The 20,797-nt window shown below is 43.9% G+C and overlaps 1 protein-coding gene across 1 annotated transcript in view; it reads left to right on the plus strand.

Moving 5' to 3' along the window:
• LOC110537834 (serine/arginine repetitive matrix protein 3-like) overlaps positions 1–20,797 on the plus strand; it is a 155,044-nt gene that overhangs the window by 110,154 nt on the left and 24,093 nt on the right. Inside the window, exons 3-4 of the mRNA XM_036937861.1 lie at positions 10,492–10,593; positions 17,655–17,771. Of these exons, the coding sequence (XP_036793756.1) occupies positions 10,492–10,593; positions 17,655–17,771 (219 nt within the window). The remainder of the gene's footprint in view (positions 1–10,491; positions 10,594–17,654; positions 17,772–20,797) is intronic.

The following is a 20,797-nucleotide window of genomic DNA, read 5'->3' on the forward strand; positions in this document are numbered from 1 at the left end:
GTATTTGGTTATTTGTATTTGAGATACTTATTTTCTGTGTATTTGAGTAATTTCAAATAATGTGGCCCGGATTGTTTTATAATTTCCTATAAATATCGTACTATTTGAAACTATTTTCAAAAACGTATTTCCAAATACATTATTTCAAATATCAAAACGACCTGGGTTGAAAAACATGCAGTATTGAAATATTTGTATTTGAAAATATGAGTATATAGCCAGTACTGTCCAAGTGTATTTCTAAATATATTCCAATATTCAACTACTTGTTGAAGTATTATAATTATATTCAATTATATTATATATATATTCAACTACACAAAAAATATTATAATAATAATACTTACTTCCAAATGTCTTTTGAAAGTAATTTAAATACCCTAAATAGTATTTGAACCCAGGACTCTTAAGTCACTTAACATCCTGAATACCTTATAAGGTTTACTTTAAGGTTTACATTTCCATTGGAAATGAATGTACAGTTGAGCCGTCGGCTCCTGGCTGGCCGACGGCTCTGGAGGCTCCTGGCTGCCCGACGGCACTGGCGGCTCCTGGCTGACCGGCAGTTCTGGCGGCTCAGGACAGACTGGCGGCTCTGGCGGCTCAGGACAGACTGGCGGCTCAGGACAGACGGGAGACTCTGGCGGCTCAGGACAGACGGGAGACTCTGGCGGCTCAGGACAGACGGGAGACTCTGGCGGCTCAGGACAGACGGGAGACTCTGACAGCGCTGGGCAGGCGGGAGACTCTGACAGCGCTGGGCAGACGGGAGACTCTGGCGGCTCAGGACAGACGGGAGACTCTGACAACGCTGGAGAGGAGGAAGGCTCTGGCAGCGCTGTACAGGCGGGAGCACCTGTAGGCAGAAGACTGAGAGACAGCCTGGTGCGGGGGGCTGCCACCGGAGGGCTGGTGCGTGGAGGTGGCACCGGATAGACCGGACCGTGCAGGCACACTGGAGCTCTTGAGCACCGAGCCTGCCCAACCTTACCTGGTTGAATGCTCCCCGTAGCAAGGCCATTGCAGCGAGGTGGAATAGCCCGCACTGGGCTGTGCTGGTGAACCGGGGACACCATTCGTAAGGCTGGTGCCATGTACGCCGGCCCGAGGAGACGCACTGGAGACCAGATTCGTAGAGCCGGCTTCATGGCACCTGGCTCGATGCCCACTCTAGCCCGGTCGATACGAGGAGCTCGAAGGTACCGCACCGGGCTATGCACACACACCGGGGACACCGTGCTCTCCACCGCATAACACGGTGCCTGCCCGGTCCCTCTCGCTCTCTGGTAAGCACGGGAAGTTGGTGCAGGTCTCCTACCTGAACACGCCACACTCTCCGTGTGCCCCCCCCCAACACATTTTTGGGGCTGCCTCTCGGGCTTCCTTGCCAGCCGTGTTCCCTCAAAGCGCTGGCTCCCTTTAGCTGCTGCCTCCGCTCTCCTGGCTGCCTCCACCTGTTCCCATGGGAGGCGATCCCTTCCAGCCAGGTTCTCCTCCCATGTGTAGCATTCCTTGCCGTCCAGAATGTCCTCCCATGTCCATTCCTCCTTACAGCGCTGCTCCTGCTGCTGCAGCTGCTGCCCGTTACCAAGAAACTGAACACTATGAAAAATACAAAAACAACAAAGTGACAACCGAAACAGTTCTATCTGGTGCAGACACACAAAGACTGAAAATAACCACCCCAACTCACGCCCTGACCATACTAAATAAAGACAAAACAAAGGAATAAAGGTCAGAACGTGACACCCAGTGGGTCAGAAGTTTACATACACTCAATTAGTATTTGGTAACATTGCCTTTAAATTGTTTAACTTGGGTCAACTGTTTTGGGTAGCCTTCCACAAGCTTCCCACAATACATTGGGTGAATTTTGTCCCATTCTTCCTTGCTCGCACATGCTTTTTCAGTTCTGCCCACATATTTTCTATGGAATTGAGGTCAGGGCTTTGTGATGGCCATTCCAATACCTTGACTTTGTTGTCCTTAAGCCATTTTGCCACAACTTTGGAAGTATGCTTGGGGTCATTGTCCATTTGGAAGACCCATTTGCGTCCAAGCTTTCACAAATCAAGGGAGGAACTGATAACTTGAGATGTTGCTTCAATATATCCACATAATTTTCTTTCCTCATGGTGCCATCTATTTTGTAAAGTGCACCAGTCCCTCCTGCAGCAAAGCACCCCCACAACATGATGCTGCCACCCTCGTGCTTCACGGTTGGGATGGTGTTCTTCGGCTTGCTAGCCTCCCCCTTTTTCCTCCAAACATAATGATGATCATTATGGCCAAACAGTTCTATTTTTGTTTCATCAGACCAGAGGACATTTCTCCAAAAAGTACAATATTTGTCCCTATGTGCAGTTGCAAACCATAGTCTGGCTTTTGTATGGCGGTTTTGGAGCAGTGGCATCTTCCTTGCTGAGCGGCCTTTCAGGTTATGTTGATATAGGACTCGTTTTACTGTGGATATAGATACTTTTGTACCTGTTTCCTTCAGCATCTTCACAAGGTCCTTTGCTGTTGTTCTGGGATTGATTTTCACTTTTCGCACCAAAGTACGTTTCATCTCTAGGAGACAGAACGCGTCTTCTTCCTGAGGTATGATGGCTGCATGGTCCCATGGTGTTTATACTTGCGTACTATTCTTTGTACAGATTAACGTGGTACCTTCAGTCATTTGGAAATTGTTCCCAAGAATGAACCAGACTTGTGGAGATCTACACTGTTTTTTCTGATGTCTTGGCTGATTTTTTTTGATTTTCCCATGATGTCAAGCAAAGAGGTACTGAGTTTGAAGGTAGGCCTTGAAATACATCCACAGGTACACCTCCAATTGACTCAAATGATGTCAATTAGCCTAACAGAAGTTTCTAAAGCCATGACATCATTTTCTTGACTTTTCCAAGCTGTTTATAGGCACAGTCAACTTAGTGTATGTAAACTTCTGACCCACTGTAATTGTGATGCAGTGAATTATAAGTTAAATAATCTGTCTGTAAACAATTGTTGGAAAAATTACTTATGTCATGCACAAAGTAAATGTCCTAACCGACTTGCCAAAACTATAGTTTGTTAACAATAAATTTGTGGAGTGGTTGAAAAACGAGTTTTAATGACTCCAACCTGAGTGTGTGTAAACTTCCGACTTCAACTGTACTTCTGGTGTACCAAAATGCAACGATGCTGTCGGTCTGATCGAGGTGTTAGAGACAGACAGGATGAAATAGAAAAATCAAGGGAGGAATGTAGCAAGGAAGTCTTATTAAAAAAGATGAGACGGTGGTCTAGCTACTATCACAAAGTTGTATTGGGACCACGCAGCCAAAGATCTTTCTCATTAGTCTTCTGAGGAGATTGTTTTCCACAGCCAAGTAGGGACAAGCTCTTTATGAAGTCTGAAGGGATTAATCCCCACCAGGCAGGAGCAGGAGGGATTTACCAGGCTAAGAGCAAATGCCCCTCTTATTCAATGTCACCAAGTTCAGCACTAGCCTGAGTCCCAGACCTGTTTTCTATGTCTTGCCAACGCCACATGACAATGACATCAAATGAGTTGTCAAGACAGCACAAACACAACTGGGACTCAGGCTATAGTTGCCTGCCCTACGTGAATCTGACTTGAATCTGCTTTGGACCAACTAGCCACCGTGTTTATTCCGCCAAATGTTGTCCCTATTGGTCAAGGTCTTAGTGAGGATGAGTAATCTAGAAAGAGAGGCAGAGAATTGGTGCACTGTCATGTCATCCGCGGATCTGCTTATCCTCCTAGAGCTGCTGCCGTGTGGGAGATGTAAGAGGGTAGCTTTGTGAAGAAATTCAGTAGTCTCCTCTCTCCACACACCTCTCTCTCTCTCTGCTCTCTCTCTTTCCATCTTCCGCCCGCTCTCTCTGCCTTTCTCGACTCTACAGTATAAGCACATCTCCCTTGAACATGTGCAACTTTATAATTTGTTATTCAATTAAATTCCTGATTGAAATTTTCTCCTCCACATGAGAGTTGAACCATTTCATTATGAAGTTGTTGCTGGTCTTTTAATTTGGTCTCTGAAATTGAAATCAATTTCTCGACCCCTCTTCACCAAACCCAAAGCCACTCAATCTTACTAACTGCATCATATTGGCATAAACTTATTGCACAAGTATTGATGGCCACTGCCTTTGTCCGACATGTGCTACGGCTGCACCTGGGGATGTGAATTGAGACGGTGTAAGAACAGTCTCTCTCTCTAGCCCAGAGACATACGCTGTGTTCGAATACCCATACTAACATACTGTATTCTACATACTTAATGAGTATATACTGCATACTATATACTATTAGTTAATTTTAGTATACTACAAACAAACAGTATGCTTTCAGTTGAGTGTACTAGCTCTTCACCGGAAGTTGATTCTGTTGCTATGCAACCTCTTGGTAGCTAGTTAGTTAGCATAACAATTTAATAGTTAGACCTTTTACGACTTCGGGTGTGTTCTTTAAATTCAGTCTGGAGTGCGAGATTGCGCTTTTAAATTCAGAGTGTTGTCAGATTGCCCGTTTGTAAATTCAGAGCGTTTTGCTCTTGGAGCGTACACTGGAAGCTCGGGCCGAGGAGTAGGGTTGATTTGAGTGTTCTGACCTTACAACGACAGTCAAGCACCTGAGCTAATGTTGGCTAGCTTGCTAGCTACTTCCAGACGCAAATGGGACCACTCTGACCATTTTGCTCGCCCTCGCAAAGCTGGTTAGGCTGTTCTCATGTTATCCAGAGCGTTGGTGACTGTAACTGTGCTGCTGGCAACAATTTAATTATGCTTTTTTTGCCGACGTTTACTGACACCGGCCATATTCAATGGGTGTTGAGCGTTCATAAATTCATTATTCTGCTCTCTGGTACACTTAGACGAGAGTCCTCTGAAATCTGAAATCGGAGTAGATAGCCAGAGCGAATTTACAAAAGCACCCGAATGTCCATTGAGAACGCACAATGTCTATACCATTCAGCCAAGCTAAGAATGACGGGAATAGTCAAGTCAATAAATGTTGGGTGAGTAGTTAGTTAGTTAGCCTATAGTTATTATACTGGCAAGTTTGACGTTTAAGTAGCCAACTAATGTTAGGTAGCTAGCTAACGACAGACTGCTGTAATGATACGCTATGTGTTTCGTAAGGATAGCGTAGCTAACAAATTGTCAGGCACTATAACGTGTAAGGTAACTTATTTTTAAAGTCATTACTTTATTACATTGCTCAACATGCTTAACATTTCTCATAATTAGGTAAAGTAATGAATTTGTATCCGCTCTCGTTGTACTTCGACTGCATATTTTCCGCCATTTTCTTCAAATCTGGAAACAATGTGAAGCCACGCCCATTTCCTGAAGAATTGCATTATGGACCCTAAAGTACGGAAATAGTGTCCTCTACATGTATACTTCATATTTTGTCGAATTTATTACGACATCGGGGAACTTTTTGCATACTATATCCATACTATGACCAATAAGCATACTGTAATACTCAATTGACATCACAAATAGTATGGTTACTGCGGTTAGTATGAGTATTCGAACACAGCTCTAGATTTAAAAAAATATGTGTATCACTTCGCTTTGACAACACTGACCTTGTCATTCATGCCATTAAAGAATTTTGAATTTGATTTCCCTGAGCCCCTAGCTAATGGAGACTTTCTTTCTCTCTCTGTTTCTCTTTCTCTCTCTCTCTCTCTAGCTTCTGTCTAATTACTTTAATCGGGCTGTTTAATCGAGGTGATTTTGTCAGGGTGACTGTGTATGTTGAGGGCAATGGGGCTGGCAAAATGGCCCTCAACTCATCTAGCGTATCTATCGCTGCTGACTCTCTGTTCTCTACTGTATGGACACACACACACTCGCACACACACACAATCCACACTCAGTTTAACATTCATTTAAACAGGTGTGTGTGTGCGTGTGTGTGTGTGCGCGTGTGCGCGTGAGTGTGTGTCTGTGTGTAAATCAGTGACGTTTAACCCCCACAACAGCACTAATTAACAGACAGAATCAGAGATGTGAAGTTTGGATGCTAGTCCACTAATAGCCTCTGAAGAAAAGCTCAATACATCACCATTTATGCACATTGATTTTGAGTTTAGAATAGATTTTACCACTCTAATGCAACTCAAAAAGCAATCTTGCATCTGAGAGACCCAGAAAGGACAGTTTTTGTTGTGTTACGGAACTGAATAATGAATCATTCCCGTAGCTATTTGTCTGTGAATGGGCTCTAGTTTACCATGAATACATTTAGATCACTCTTTTTTAGAAAAGAGGTGTACCCCTGCACATTGACTTGGCACCGGTACTCCTTGTATATAGCCTCGTTATTGTTATTTTTCCCCCAAAAAAAATATTTTCCCTAAAAAATCATATTTTCCTGTTTCTTTCTTTCTTTTTGACTCTACATTGTTGGGAAGGGGCTCGAAAGCATTTCACAGTAAGGTTGTTGTATTCAGTGCATGTGACAAATAACATTTTGATTGATCTTTGTGTAACTGGTGTGAAATGGCTGGATAGTTTGTGGTGCGCGCTAGTGGCATTTCAATCAGTGATGTCACTCACTCTGAAACCTTGAAGTAGTTGTTTCTCTTGCTATGCAAGAGTTGCGGCTTTTGTGGAGCGATAGGTAACGATGATTCAAAGTCGACTGTTGTTGATCTGTGTAGAGGGTTCCTGTTTCGATCCCAGGTTGGGGCGAGGAGAGGGACAGAAGGAATACTGTTACATTTCTGTCTGAAATGAAGAGAGAGAAAAAGAGAATCAAAATGCATAACCTCTGCAGAGGCCTGGAATCTCAAACAAACATATTCTGGTCAGTAGATCCACAGGTGATGCAGGGGTATTCTAGCCCCACAGCACATCAACCTCAACCCCAGTGTTGTTGTAAAACCACAGCCGTTACACGCACCGTTAAGCGTACGCCCACTGCCCATGGTTAGCCAATCGCCTCAGACCATCCCGCAGGGTAAACCAATCGGGGAGAACGGAGGTGTCTGACTTTAGCCTTGGCTGCGCCACAAAACCATGTGAGAGGAGTCCAGAGAGGGAGGAGACTGTCGTGTATATTCTACACAGGGACACTTGAAGTCAATCTTAAATTAATCATTGTATATTAACAGCAAGCTTGAGAAGTCACAGTCAAACTTAGATGCATCAAGTACCAGTCTGAAGTGAGCTCCGCCGGGGCAGTCCCGTTAGTTCTCTTATATACTGCTTACACAGACAAGTTATATTTGCATGATTTAGCTTATTCATCATTAATTCATCATTAAAGTTTGGTTCATGCATGTGACTGACCAATACCTCACGAGTCTTCTTCTATCCAAGCTGAGACCTTGAAACTGAGATATCCTTTCATTCTCAAAACAAGGTTCTGTGCGTACTGCCAAATTGCAGATACTGATGGTGAGGATTCGTTCAATCAGTCACTTGCATGAACACAGAATTTGGTTATTAGAAAAGCACAAACATGACATTTTCCATTACGAGACGGTGCTGGAGGAGGAGGCCAGGGGGTGAGGAAGACAAGGGGAGGAATAGGAGAAGAGAGGAGGACATTACAGTACACTATAACTATCCGTTCCACAGAGCTCTTAGAGCTTGGGGTTGTGAGTCTGACACCTTATTTATGTCTTTACACTAGCTGTCAGTAAACAGAGCGAGTGTCAAGCGTTAATATATCTCAGCCTGCTATCATCAGGACAGTGAAGTGTGAAGGAAGGAGAGCGCCTTAAGCCAAGCATTTTGTTTTGGTGTGTGAGAGCATTAGTGCACAATACGAGCCTATTATATTCTAAGGCTTTTCACCCTCTCCCTCTTTTTATAGCACTGTCAAGGCACGGTAGAGTAGAACACACTGTAGAACCCACACCCAGACATAGTATATATGTCTAGTGACTACAGTGATGCACACAAACACAGTAAAGTAACATTACGTATGGTGATGGGGCCTGCCTCATGCATGGAAAGATATAAATATAGAGTGAGTTGAGTTCTTTGCCACTCTGTTGTGATTGTGATGTGGCTGACAAGCCCTGCTAGGCTGAGAAATGACTAGAGATTGCAATAGAGCACACACACACACACACATTCACTCACTCACTCACTCACACACACACACACACACACACACACACACACACACTCACACACACACACACACACACACACATATATACACAGAGAGAGAGAGAGCGATTACAGTGAAGCAGGGAGTGACTAGTGGTGGTGTCACACTGGGCTGTCTCTGTTCTGTACTGTCAGACCTCCTAGACCACTACCTTAATCTCCTGTCCCTAGCCGCGGTACTGATAGCGCTGGGCAATTCTGGGATAAATGGACACAGCACCTACACAGCTTTCTGGTCTGGTTCAGGCTACTGCTATTATTTTCACTATTTACTGGGATTGGTGCCGTGACTGACTGGCAATGAACAGAGAGTCTCTTTTACTGAGTGGGAATGTGTTTCAGCACCGACCAACAGTGGACAGCTCCCGCAGTGTGTTCAGTTCAGCAGCTTTTGAATGTGTTTCAGCACCGACCACCAGTGGACAGCTCCCGCAGTGTGTTCAGTTCAGCAGCTTTTGCTACACCCACAGAGAAAGATAGTGCCATTGAAACAACTGATAGAGAGAGCATGTTGTAAAATGCAGATTGACAAATACAAGATATTGAACAAAAGGAATCATACAGACGGTCCTTCATTCCTTCCACAGCTCTCTCTGCATTTGACCTTGAGTTGTGTTCTAAATAGCTCCTCTTTGATGCTCACTGAACAGTTTTCCTTCTCAGAGACTGTATTCACTCTGTGTTCTTCTGGCACTCCTCCAATAGAACTAACTGGCAGGGAGTCATGACTCTCATCCAGAACTGTACAATCTGTGTGTGGACATTGGAGCGGTTGTCAGTGGTAATGTCTGAACGGGTTTGTTACAAAGCTACGCTGAGAAAGCTTGTTTTCCACCCGCATACAAATAGAGTACATATATATATATATATATATATATATATATATTTAACTAGGCAAGACAGTTAATAACAAATTCTTATTTTCAATGACGGCCTAGGAACAGTGGGTTAACTGCCTGTTCAGGCGTAGAACGACAGATTTGTACCTTGTCAGCTCGGGATTTGAACTTGCAACCTTCCGGTTACTAGTCCAACGCTCTAACCACCCCATATCTAGTACTACATTAGTTAACTTGGCCACAAAACATACATTCAATAGGCAATTATCCCACTCAGGTTCTTCTAACTACAGTATACGTATATACCACAGAGATCCTATTAAATTACTAATATGTCAATCTGAGTTTCACCACAGAGATCCTATTAAATTACTATGAGTTTCACCCCCACATGATGGTGAGCCACAGGATTCTAGCCAATGCTGATAACGTTGAGAAATTGGCTAACAGGATTGAGTGTATTGATGTGTTGTGTACAACTGGGGTTTCTAGTGAGCTCCACCCCTATTTCTGCTGTCAGAATAAAACATGGCATGTAGAAAGGGGCATCAAGGAAGGACTCTGGGGAATTGGTGATCTAGCAAAGTGAATCATCTGACACATGCTCACGCCACACGCACGCATGCCCACACACAGCGAATCATCTCTCTCTCACGTGTGTACACACACAAACACAGGGGCCGGAAGGAAGGACTAGAGAGATTTTAAGTTGAGCTGGCACAGCAAATCACCTGCATTTCCTTTTCCCCAGTTGTGTCGTGTATCAATTAAGCCATACTAAGGGAAACGCATTCCACTACATATGGTTCCTGGCCAGCCATCTTATCCCCTTCTGGTCAAGCTCTACATTTATGCCCCCCGTTTGGAGATGACGTGGCGTTACACACGCACCAGCGCCCGTTGTGACAGATGGCGATAAGCCTTGCTGCTCTCTCTGATAGGACGGGAAACATGTGATATTGAAAATGACTAGCCGTGTGTGTGTGATGCTGTTGCTGTCTGTGCCTGGCTAAATTCTCCATCTCTTGTCTGCACCATGTCTTAGTCACTAAGACTTAGTGGTTCCCATATTTTGCCTTCGCCATGACAGTTAGCCATCACTCCTCCTCACTGCTTTGCAAATATATCTTTGAGTCCTGTCCTGTCTGCTCTGCTCCACCGGGTAAATCAACCGTGTGTGCGTGCGTGTGTGTGTGTGTGTGTATTAATATCCTCATGGGTACCAGAAGTCCTCACAAGGATAGTAAAACAAGGTAAATTCTCGTTCGTGGGGCCATTTCCCACATCCCCACGAGGACAAAATGTATTTTAAGCTTACAGGTTAGGGTTAGGGAAAATAGGATTTTGAGTTGAAATCAATTTTAGGTCCCCTCAAGGATAGATAAACATATGCTGTGCGCGTGCTTGCGTGTGTGCCTGCGACTGTGTGTGTGTGTCTCTGTGTGTGTCTCTGTGTGTGTGTGTTGGTCTACTCCCACTGAGTGTGTGTTCTCTCCTGTAGGTACTCTGAGGAGGAGATCAGGCAGAAGGTCGGCACCTTCAGACAGATGCTGATGGAGAAAGAGGGGGTAATCACCAGAGAGGGAGCACATATACGCCCACCGTAAGTCACACTCTCCTCCGTATCGCTCTGTTGCTCTCCATTCTCTCTATATCTGTCTCTCTCTGTCTCTCTCCCTCTTTTCAGGCTGTATCACAACCGGCCATTATTGGGAGTCCCATAGGGCGGCGCACAATTGGCCCAGCGTTGTCCAGGTTTGACCGGTGTAGGCCGTCATTTTAAATAAGAATTTGTTTTTAACTGACTTGCCTAAAATAAAGGTTAAAATATATACACAGTTGAAGTCGGAAGTTTACATACACACACACATACATATTTCAATTATAATTCAATGTTTCACAATTCCAGTGGGTCAGAAGTTTGCATACACTAAGTTGACTGTGCCTTTAAACAGCTTGGAAAATTCCAGAAAATTATGTCATGGCTTTAGAAGCTTCTGGCTAATTGACATAATTTGAGTCAATTGGAGGTGTACCTGTGGATGTATTTCAAGGCCTACCTTCAAACTCAGTGCCTCTTTTCTTGACATCAAAATCAAAAGAAATCAACCGAGACCTCAAAAATGGTAGACCTCCACAAGTCTGCTTCATCCTTGGAAGCAATTTCCAAACGCCCGAAGGTACCACGTTCATCTGTATAAACAATAGTACGCAAGTATAAACACCATGGGACCAGGCAGCCATCATACCGCTCAGGAAGGAGACGCGTTCTGTCTCCTAGAGATGAACGTACTTTGGTGCAAAAAAGTGCAAATCAATCCCAGAACAACAGCAAAGGATCTTGTGAAGCTGCTGGAGGAACAGGTACAAAAGGGTCAATATCCACAGTAAAACGAGTCCCATATCGACATAACCTGAAAGGCCGCTCAGCAAGGAAGAAGCCACTGCTCCAAAACCGCCATAAAAAAAGCCAGACTACGGTTTGCAACAGCACATGAGGACAAAGATTGTACTTTTTGGAGAAATGTACTCTGGTCTGATGAAACAAAAATAGAACTGTTTGGCCATAATGACCATCGTTATGTTTGGAGAAAAAAGGGGGAGGCTTGCAAGCCGAAGAACACCATTCCAACCGTGAAGCACGGGGGTGGCAGCATCATGTTGTGGGGGTGCTTTGCTGCAGGAGGGACTGGTACTCTTCACAAAATAGGTGGCATCCTGAGGAAAGAAAATTATGTGGATATATTGAAGCAACATCTAAAGACATCAGTCAGGAAGTTAAAGCTTGGTCGCAAATGGGTCTTCCAAATGGACAATGACCCCAAGCATACTTCCAAAGTTGTGGCAAAATGGCTTAAGGACAACAAAGTCAAGGTATTGAAGTGGCCATCACAAAGCCCTCAATTGAAATAGAATATGAGCATAGCCAGAAGATTATCACTGAGCACCCTTCCTATTTTATAGGCCTGTCAGATCAGGTTCTCCAGTCCTGTCGTCCCATCTCAGAGCTAATGATGTGTAATGTTTCTGATGCCCCGTATCATCACAGAGGGCTGACTAATGATTGTCTCTCCCTGGCATGCATTGTCACCTTGGCTGTGACCTGACGTTTGCCTATGCATCAATTCTGAGAGAGAGACAGAGAGAGAGAGAGAGAGAGAGAGAGAGAGAGAGAGAGAGAGAGAGAGAGAGAGAGAGAGAGAGAGAGAGAGAGGGAGAGAGAGAGAGAGAGAGAGAGAGAGAGAGAGATGAATTTGGCCCTGTTCCTGAGGCATAGACATAATTCTCCCTTCTGCGGCATTCATAGCTCAGGAAAGCCTTGGTGTGGAAAATTGAGACAGGAGGGTAGCAATTAGCGAAAGAGTTTTCTCCTTTGAGCCAAGTTTACTGACTCTCGCTGTTTCTCACACACACAAACACACATTTTCATCATTTAGCAGAAGCTCTAATCCAGAGCGATTTACAGTAGTGAATGCGTACATTTTTATATTTGTTTGTACTGATCCCCTGTGGGAATCAAACCCACAACCCTGGCGTTGCAAGTGCCATGCTCTACCAACTGAGCCACACGGGAGCAAAACACACACACACATTTTGAATTAGTGTCTTGGAGATAGGGTTTTTGGTCAGTTATCATTTTCCAGCCATAATATAAATTAAATCCGGAGGTACTTTACAACTTCCTCCTGTGGTTTCCATGGGGATAAGGAGCAGTAGGTTGCAGTAGTAGCAGTTTGCTTGTCTGTTGTTTCATGCAGAACCATCAGAATGCTACTGCTACCATAGGCAATAATGTCTGCTCTGCATTGACCAATCATGATCAGACCTCAGCAAAAAGCCTTCCTCATTAGTGATTCTGACCAGGAAGAACACGCACAGATTCTGCAGAACAAGCAATAACCACCACCACTTGACAGTCTTTATCCCTACTGCCAAGTGTTCCTCGTATTTCAGTTCCACCATGCTCCTCCATTGATTTCAGCCTGAGCTCAGGGGATGGTAGGATATGAACATTTCTCTCTTTCTCTCTCTCTCTGCTTGTGTGTGTCTGTCTGTTTTGTATGTAATCTGCAAAATCTATGTAGACTGAATTCTAATATACTCTTATTCAGTGGGGCAAAAAAAGTATTTAGTCAGCCACCAATGGTGCAAGTTCTCCCACTTAAAAAGATGAGAGAGGCCTGTAATTTTCATCATAGGTACACTTCAACTATGACAGACAAAATGAGAAAAAAAATCCAGAAAATCACATTGTAGGATTTTTAATGAATTTATTTGCAAATGATCTGGCAACAACTCTGGTGGACATTCTTGCAGTCAGCATGCCAATTGCAGACTCCCTCAACTTGAGACATCTGTGGCATTGTGTTGCGTGACAAAACTGCACATTTTATTGTCCCCAGCACAAGGTGCACCTGTGTAATGATCAGGCTGTTTAATCAGCTTCTTGATATGCCACACCTGTCAGGTGGAGGGACTATTTTGGCAAAAAAAGAAATGCTCACAAACAGAGATGTAAAGCTTTTTGTGTGAATGGAACATTTATTTTATTTCAGCTCATTTTTTTATTTAACCTTTATTTAAGGTAGGCCAGTTGAGAACAAGTTCTCATTTATAACTGCGACCTGGCTGTCACGCCCTGGCCATAGAGAGGTTTTTATTCTCTATTTTTGGTTAGGCCAGGGCATTCTAGTTTCTTTATTTCTATGTTGGTGTGGTTCCCAATCAGAGGCAGCTGTCTATCGTTGTCTCTGATTGGGGATCATATATAAGTTGTCCTTTTTCATTTGGGTTTTGTGGGTAGTTATTTTCTGTTTAGTATCTGTTTTACCTGACAGAACTGTTCGCGGTCGTTAATTTGGTCGAGTGTTTTTGATATTAAATAAAATCATGAACACTTACCACGCTGCGTTTTGGTCGACTATTCCTTACGACGACTAGCGTTACACTGGCTGGCCAAGATAAAGCAAATCAGTGTGACAAAAAACAACACAGAGTTACACATAAACAAACGTACAGTCAATAACACAATAGAGAAGAAAAATAGAAAAATCTAAGTACAGTGTGTGCAAATGTAGAAGAGTATGAAGGTAGGCAATAAATAGGCCATAGAGGTGAAATAATCACAATTTAGCATTAATACTGGAGTGACAGATGTGCAGATGATGATGTGCAAGTAGAGATACTGGGGTGCAAAAGAGGAAGAGGGTAGGTAATAATATGGGGATGAGGTAGTTCGGTGTGCTATTTACAGATTGGCAGGTACAGTGATGACAGGTATAGTGATCGGTAAGCTGCTCTGACAGCTGATGCTTAAAGTTAGAGAGGGAGATATAAGACTCCAGCTTCAGAGATTTTTGCAATTTGTTCCAGTAATTTCAGTCAAAACTGGAAGGAAAGGCGGCCAAAGGAAGTGTTGGCTTTGGGGAGGACCAGTGCAATATACCTGCTGGAGCGCATGCTACGGGTGGATGTTGCTATCGGTAGGATAGTCAGTTTTATGGTTGTATGTTTGGCAGCATGAGTGAAGGGGGCTTTGTTGTGAAATAGGAAGCCAATTCTAGATGTAATTTTGGATTGGAGATGCTTAATGTGACTCTGGATGGAGAGTTTACAGTCTAACCAGACACCTAGGTATTTGTAGTTGTCCACATATTCTAGGTCAGAACCGTTCAGCGTAGTGATGCTAGTCGGGTGGGAGGGTGCGGGCAGCAATCGGTTAAAAAGCATGCACTTAGTTTTACTAGCATCAAAAGCAGTTGGAGGACACGGAAGGAGTGTTGTATGGCGTTGAAGCTCGTTTTGAGGTTTGTTAGCATATCACCAGAGGAACAGAGGAGGAGTAGGATACGAGTACGGCTAAAGGCTAAAAGAACTGGTCGTCTAATGCGTTTGGAACAGAGAGTAAAAGGAGCAGATTTCTGGGCGCGTAAGAATAGGTTCAAGGCATAATGTACAGACAAGGGTATAGTAGGATGTGAGTACAGTGGTGGTAAGCCTAGGCATTGAGTGATGATGAGAGAGGTTTTGTCTCTAGAGGCACCATTTAAGCCGGGTCACCTGTGTGGGGGTGGAACAAAAGGGCTAGCTAAGACATATTGAGCAGGACTGGAGGCTCTACAGTGAAATAAGACAAAAAATACTAACCAAAACAGCAATAGACAAGGCATATTGACATTAGGCAACGGCATGTGAAGCCGAGTGATCAAAGGGTCCAGTGAGTAGCTAGGCGAGCTGGAGGCACGGCGATTCAGACTGCTAGCAGGCTAGCAGATGGACCTCAGGGGGACGTCGCAACGGGAGAGCCTGTTGAAACCCCCTCAGAAGGTTACGTCGGCAGACGAGTCGTGATGGATCGGCGGGGCTCCGTGTCGGCAGCAAAGGGTCCAGGCCAATTGGCAAAAGAGGTATTGAAGCCCAGGAATTGTCTGATGGTTCTCTCCGCCTAGCCGGGAGATGGGCCTTGCTCGAGGCTAGCTCCAGGCTAGCTGGTGCTTGCTTCGGGACAGAGACGTTAGCCAGGAGTAGCCACTCGGACAGCAGCTAGATAGCTGCAATGATCCGGAGTAAAGGTAGCTTGCGGTAGGAGCTTGTGGTAGGAATCCAGAGATGTGGTAGAGAAAAGCAGTCCGAAATGCTCTGGGTTGAAATCGCACTGTGCAGACTGGTGTCCGAGTTAACGGTGATGACCGCTAGCAGTGGCTAACTGACTACTAGCTAGTAGCTAGTTAGCTGGCAATCTTCTGAAGGGGGTTCCGGTTCTAAAAATAGCAGATCCATACCAAATTGGGTGAGGTGGGTTGCAGGAGAGTATGATCAGTCCGTAGATGGAAATTGAGATTAAAAATGTTACAAATATATGCAAACTATATACGAAGAAAAACAATATATACACAAGACAATCAGAACAGACATCCCATTCCTATGCCATCTTGGAAATGGGGACCAACACCTAAAAACCTGGGTCCAACACTTTATATGTTGCATTTATATTTTTGTTCAGTATAATTAGTGACCTTAATTCATCAATAAAATACAAGGGCGGAGTGAAAACCCGCGGACACTCAGCCCTCTGTGGAATGAGTTTGACACACCAGCCCTATGGCATTGTTCTCAAGAACCTTATTTGGTTCCAACCTGCACCTTTATTTTTAATTGTACGTTGAAAACCCAGAGCATCCATCCCCATTCTTCTTAACTCTGATGTTGATCTCGCTCTCACACCAACACTACTTAGTACTTACAGCTAGCTGTCTTGTCTATTTCCATCACGTTCAGCTTTCATGGGAGTTCTTGTTTTCACTGATTTGAAATCTCTTCAGATGATTTCAGGCTGAAAATGATCATACCTCTCTAACTAAATTAGACCAGGGCATGCATCTATCTCTAAGGTGTGCATGTGGTTATTTAATATTTGTCTGTTATGCGTTACACTATTGTGATCAGTGGTGCTCAGACAATTAACAGGTTTGCTGTCCTCCTCTCCCAAATGAACAGAGCTACGAAAGGGACCTCCTCCCCCCTTCATTGCTAAAGATGATACATGTTTTATTGTCACATACACACGATAGGTGCAGGAAATAGTGTTGTTTTACAGGGTCAGCCATAGTAGTAGGGTTAAGTGCCTTGCTCGAGGGCACATTGACAGATGTTTCACCTTGTCGGCTCAGGTATTCAAACCAGCAACCTTTCAGTTACTGTCCCAATGCTCGCCTCAACCCCTCGCACACAAACAATTGTGGCAAGATTATTAATAAGAAAGATTCTAACATGTTTCAACTCTTAAATGTTATGGAATGTTGCTATGTGTTCCCTCTTTATAGCTTATGTAATAGCCTAACATGAAAGAATTGACAGGGCAAAGATTTTTTTTTACATGTACCTAATTAATGTAGACCCAATTAACAATGTTATAATGTGGTTAATGTGTTGTGTTTATATACAGGCATTATAACCCCCACCTTGACAGATGATAAACAATGCAGGGGTCCAGTTAGGAAAGTGGATTTTATACTGTGGAGTTAATTCCCTTAAGGCAGCTGTTTGGAATTGAATGAATCAGACGTTAACACATTGTTGTTATAAATAAACTTGGTTGAATGGTAATCTTTTAAAATGTTCACACGTTCAATGGCTCATTTATGGCATTCATCACCCCTCATATGTGTGCGTGCGCTCGTGGGCGTGTTCCATCCTCCTCTCTCTGTGTGGGTGTACTGTTCATGGCCAGATGAAATGGATCAGCAGAGGGCACATGGTGCAGGCCAGGAAGTGAAAGGGATGGGGGTTTGGGGGGGGGGGGGGGTAGGAGTGCAACACAGCCATCTGCATGCGTGAGAGGGAGAGAGGGTGTGAGATGGAGAGATGTTAACTCTAGGATGGAGAGATGTTAACAGTCACATTTTAAGGTCAGATTTTAGTTATTTTATTTGTGCTCCGACAAGAACATTTGGACTCGGATAAGTAAAAGATTTGTGTTAGAACAAAGGATTTTGTATCACGGAATGTTTAGAAAATAGGGTTAATTTTCAGAGTCGTTCTGAGCCGCATGCAGCTGCTGTGTTCCTCAGTTCTTGTCATTCTTACCACACATACACCCAATTCCTGGTCCCTGGTCTCCCATTGGCTGCTTCCAGTGACCTATGACCTGTGTTTTCTCTGTAGGGTCAAACACATGGTTCATGGAGAGCATGGGGAGGAGCAGACCGACCCAACCCTGGCTGAAGGTTACCAGGAGGACACAGACTGGCATGGAGACTACTACGATAAAGACGGTTATAGGTATGGAACAACCACACTTATTCTCACTCATACACACACATATATAGTACACACACATTTATATTTGCATGTACGCATGCATGTACACACACAAAAACACAATCACACACACACTCGCTGACCAATAACTGAGAATGGTCTTGGAGGGGATGGCTGCCGTTTTATGTGCTCCTTAACAACTGTGCTATCTTATTAGTTTTTTCACGTTTGTAAATTTTTTTAAACTTATTTTGTACATAATGTTGCTGCTACCGTCTCTTATGACCGAAAATAACTTCTGGACATCAGAACAGCGATTACTCACCTCGAACTGGACAAATAATTTTTCTTTAACGAGTCCGATGCAAAGGATATACTGCTTTCTTGAGAACTGGCCCAAATCCCTGTCATTTGCGTAAAGAAAAGACGGAGAAAAGGGGGATGGAGGTCGGGCTGCCTTGTGAGAATTTCATAGGCGAGTGACTAAACCTCCACTACCATCCGTTCTATTGGCCAACGTGCAATCACTGGAGAGAAAAATAGATAGTGTATGTTTAGTCACAACAGTGGTAGGCCTGATTAGCAACAACGATGAGACAGCCTACTATAGGGAGGAGGTCAGAGACCTGGCAGTGTGTTGCCAGGAAAACAACCTCTCACTCAATGTGAGTAAGACAAAGGAGCTGAACGTGGACAACAGGAAAAGACGGGCCAAACGGGCCCCCATTAACATCGACGGGGCTGTAGTGGAGCCGGTCGAGAGTTTCAAGTTCCTTGGTGTCCACATAACCATCAAACTATCATGGTCCAAACACATCAAGACAGTCGTGAAGAGGGCACGACAACACCTTCAGGAGACTGAAAAGATTTGGCATAGGTCCCCAGATCTTCAAAAGGTTCTACAGCTGCACCATCGAGAGCATCCTGACCAGTTGCGTCACCGCCTGGTATGGCAACTGCTCGGGATCTGACCGTAAGGCACTACAGAGGGTTGTGCGTACGACCCAGTACATCACTGGGGCCAAGCTTCCTGCCATCCAGGACCTATATACTTGGCGGTGTCAGAGGAAAGCCCCAAAAAATGTCAAAGACTCCAGTCACCCAAGTTATAGACTGTTCTCTCTGCTACCGCACAGCAAGCGGTACCGGAGCACCAAGTCTAGAATCAAAAGGCTCCTCAACAGCTTTTACCCCCAAGCCATAAGACTGCAGAACAATTAATCAAATGCCCACCCGGAATATTTACATTGACCTCCCCATTTGTTTTTACACTGCTGCTACTCGCTGTTTATTATCTATGCATAGTCACTTTACCCCTACATGTACAAATTACCTCGACTAACCGGTACCCCCATACGTTGACTCAGTACCGGTACCCACTGTATATAGCCTCATTATTGTTATTTTATTGTGTTACTTTTTATTAGGTTTTACTTTAGTTTATTTGGTAAATATTTTCTTAACACTTTCTTCAACTCCAATGTTGGTTAAGGGCTTGTAATTAAGCATTGTATTCGGTGCTTGTGACAAATAAAGTTTGATTTGATATGGTACCATTTTAGCCGGGCCGGTGAAATGTACCTCCATTTACGTTTTGGGTCATTTCTTCCCCTATGTTGTGCCAACATGGCCCCAAAACAGTTTAAAATGTTTGTATTTGTTTTGGGAACACATTTAATCAACTACCAAAACCATATGGCCTTTTGTTTATGATTGCAAAAATGAGGAAAAAAACGCCAATATTTGCAGTAAAATTTTGAAATTTTCACTTTCAAAGGGTTGTATTAAATACAAAGTTTCCTTTTACACTCTAAAAAAGCTATATGCGTTTTCCCTAAAGTCTACTGATTACAATAATACATATGATATTATTTACTGTGTCACTTTTAAGAAATGTCAGGAAGCCTGCCCCGTACACCACTCCTACACAGCACATGTGTGCGCCACAGATAGGGGAGCGGAGGTGGGAGGCCTGCCAGTACAGGAGCTTACCTCCAAGCCCTCCGGAGAGGATGTAGTCCATGCTGTCAGCGATTAAGGTCTGCGGTACACACACACACACACATGAATGCGCATAGACAGACACAAGTACAGACAAAGCACGCACGCACACACACTACCCACCTCTTGAGATGGAAATCCAATCAGCCTTTACCAATCCTCTCCATGTGGCCTTTGCCGTTTCATATACACTAAATATACAAAAGTATGTGGACATCCCTTCAAATTAGTAGATGTGAGTATTTCAGCTACGCCCGTTGTTGATAGCTGAATAAAATTGAGCACACCGCCATGCAATCTCCATAGACAAACATTGGCCAACAACATTGGCCAACCTCACTAATGCTCTTGTGGCTGAATGGAAGCTAGTCCCTGCAATGTTCCAACATCTAGTGTAAAGCCTTCCCAGAAGTGGAGGCTGTTATAGCAGCAAAGGAGGGACGAACTCCACATTAATGCCCATGATTTTGGAATGAGATGTTTGACGAGCAGGTGTCCACATACTTTTGGTCATGTAGTGTATACGCAGATTAGATAGATATCAGTTGAAGAGAGCTCTTCAGACCAAGTGCCATAGCCTTCAGAATGCACCCCCACACAAATACACACACACACACACACACACACACACACTTCGTACAGGGAATTCTGACATACACATTCAAAAGACAAACAACAATGTAGTGTACTACATTGTTGTTTGTCTTTTGAAGTATGGCCAATACACCATGGATTCATTAGAATGTATTATCGGAATTACATTTTCCCAGAAATTAATAATTGTATGCCAGATTGCCAGAGGCAGTATGAAGTGGTACGCTCCCATGCACTTGCATGCACAGTATGGATTGTCGCATCACTCAGAGGACATTAAGCTTGCTCGCCTGGGGAAAATCTTGCCCGTAGCTGATCAATTTATTTGTGACTGAAGATTACTGTAATGACAAACGCTTGTATGTTTCGCTCACTGAATACTCTCCCCTCCAACTCTCTCATTTCTCTTTTTTTCTCTTTCTTTCTCCCTCTCTCTTTCTCTCTCCCTCTCT

The sequence above is a fragment of the Oncorhynchus mykiss genome, chromosome 12 (genome assembly GCF_013265735.2).
Source record: "Oncorhynchus mykiss isolate Arlee chromosome 12, USDA_OmykA_1.1, whole genome shotgun sequence".
NCBI lineage: Eukaryota > Metazoa > Chordata > Actinopteri > Salmoniformes > Salmonidae > Oncorhynchus > Oncorhynchus mykiss.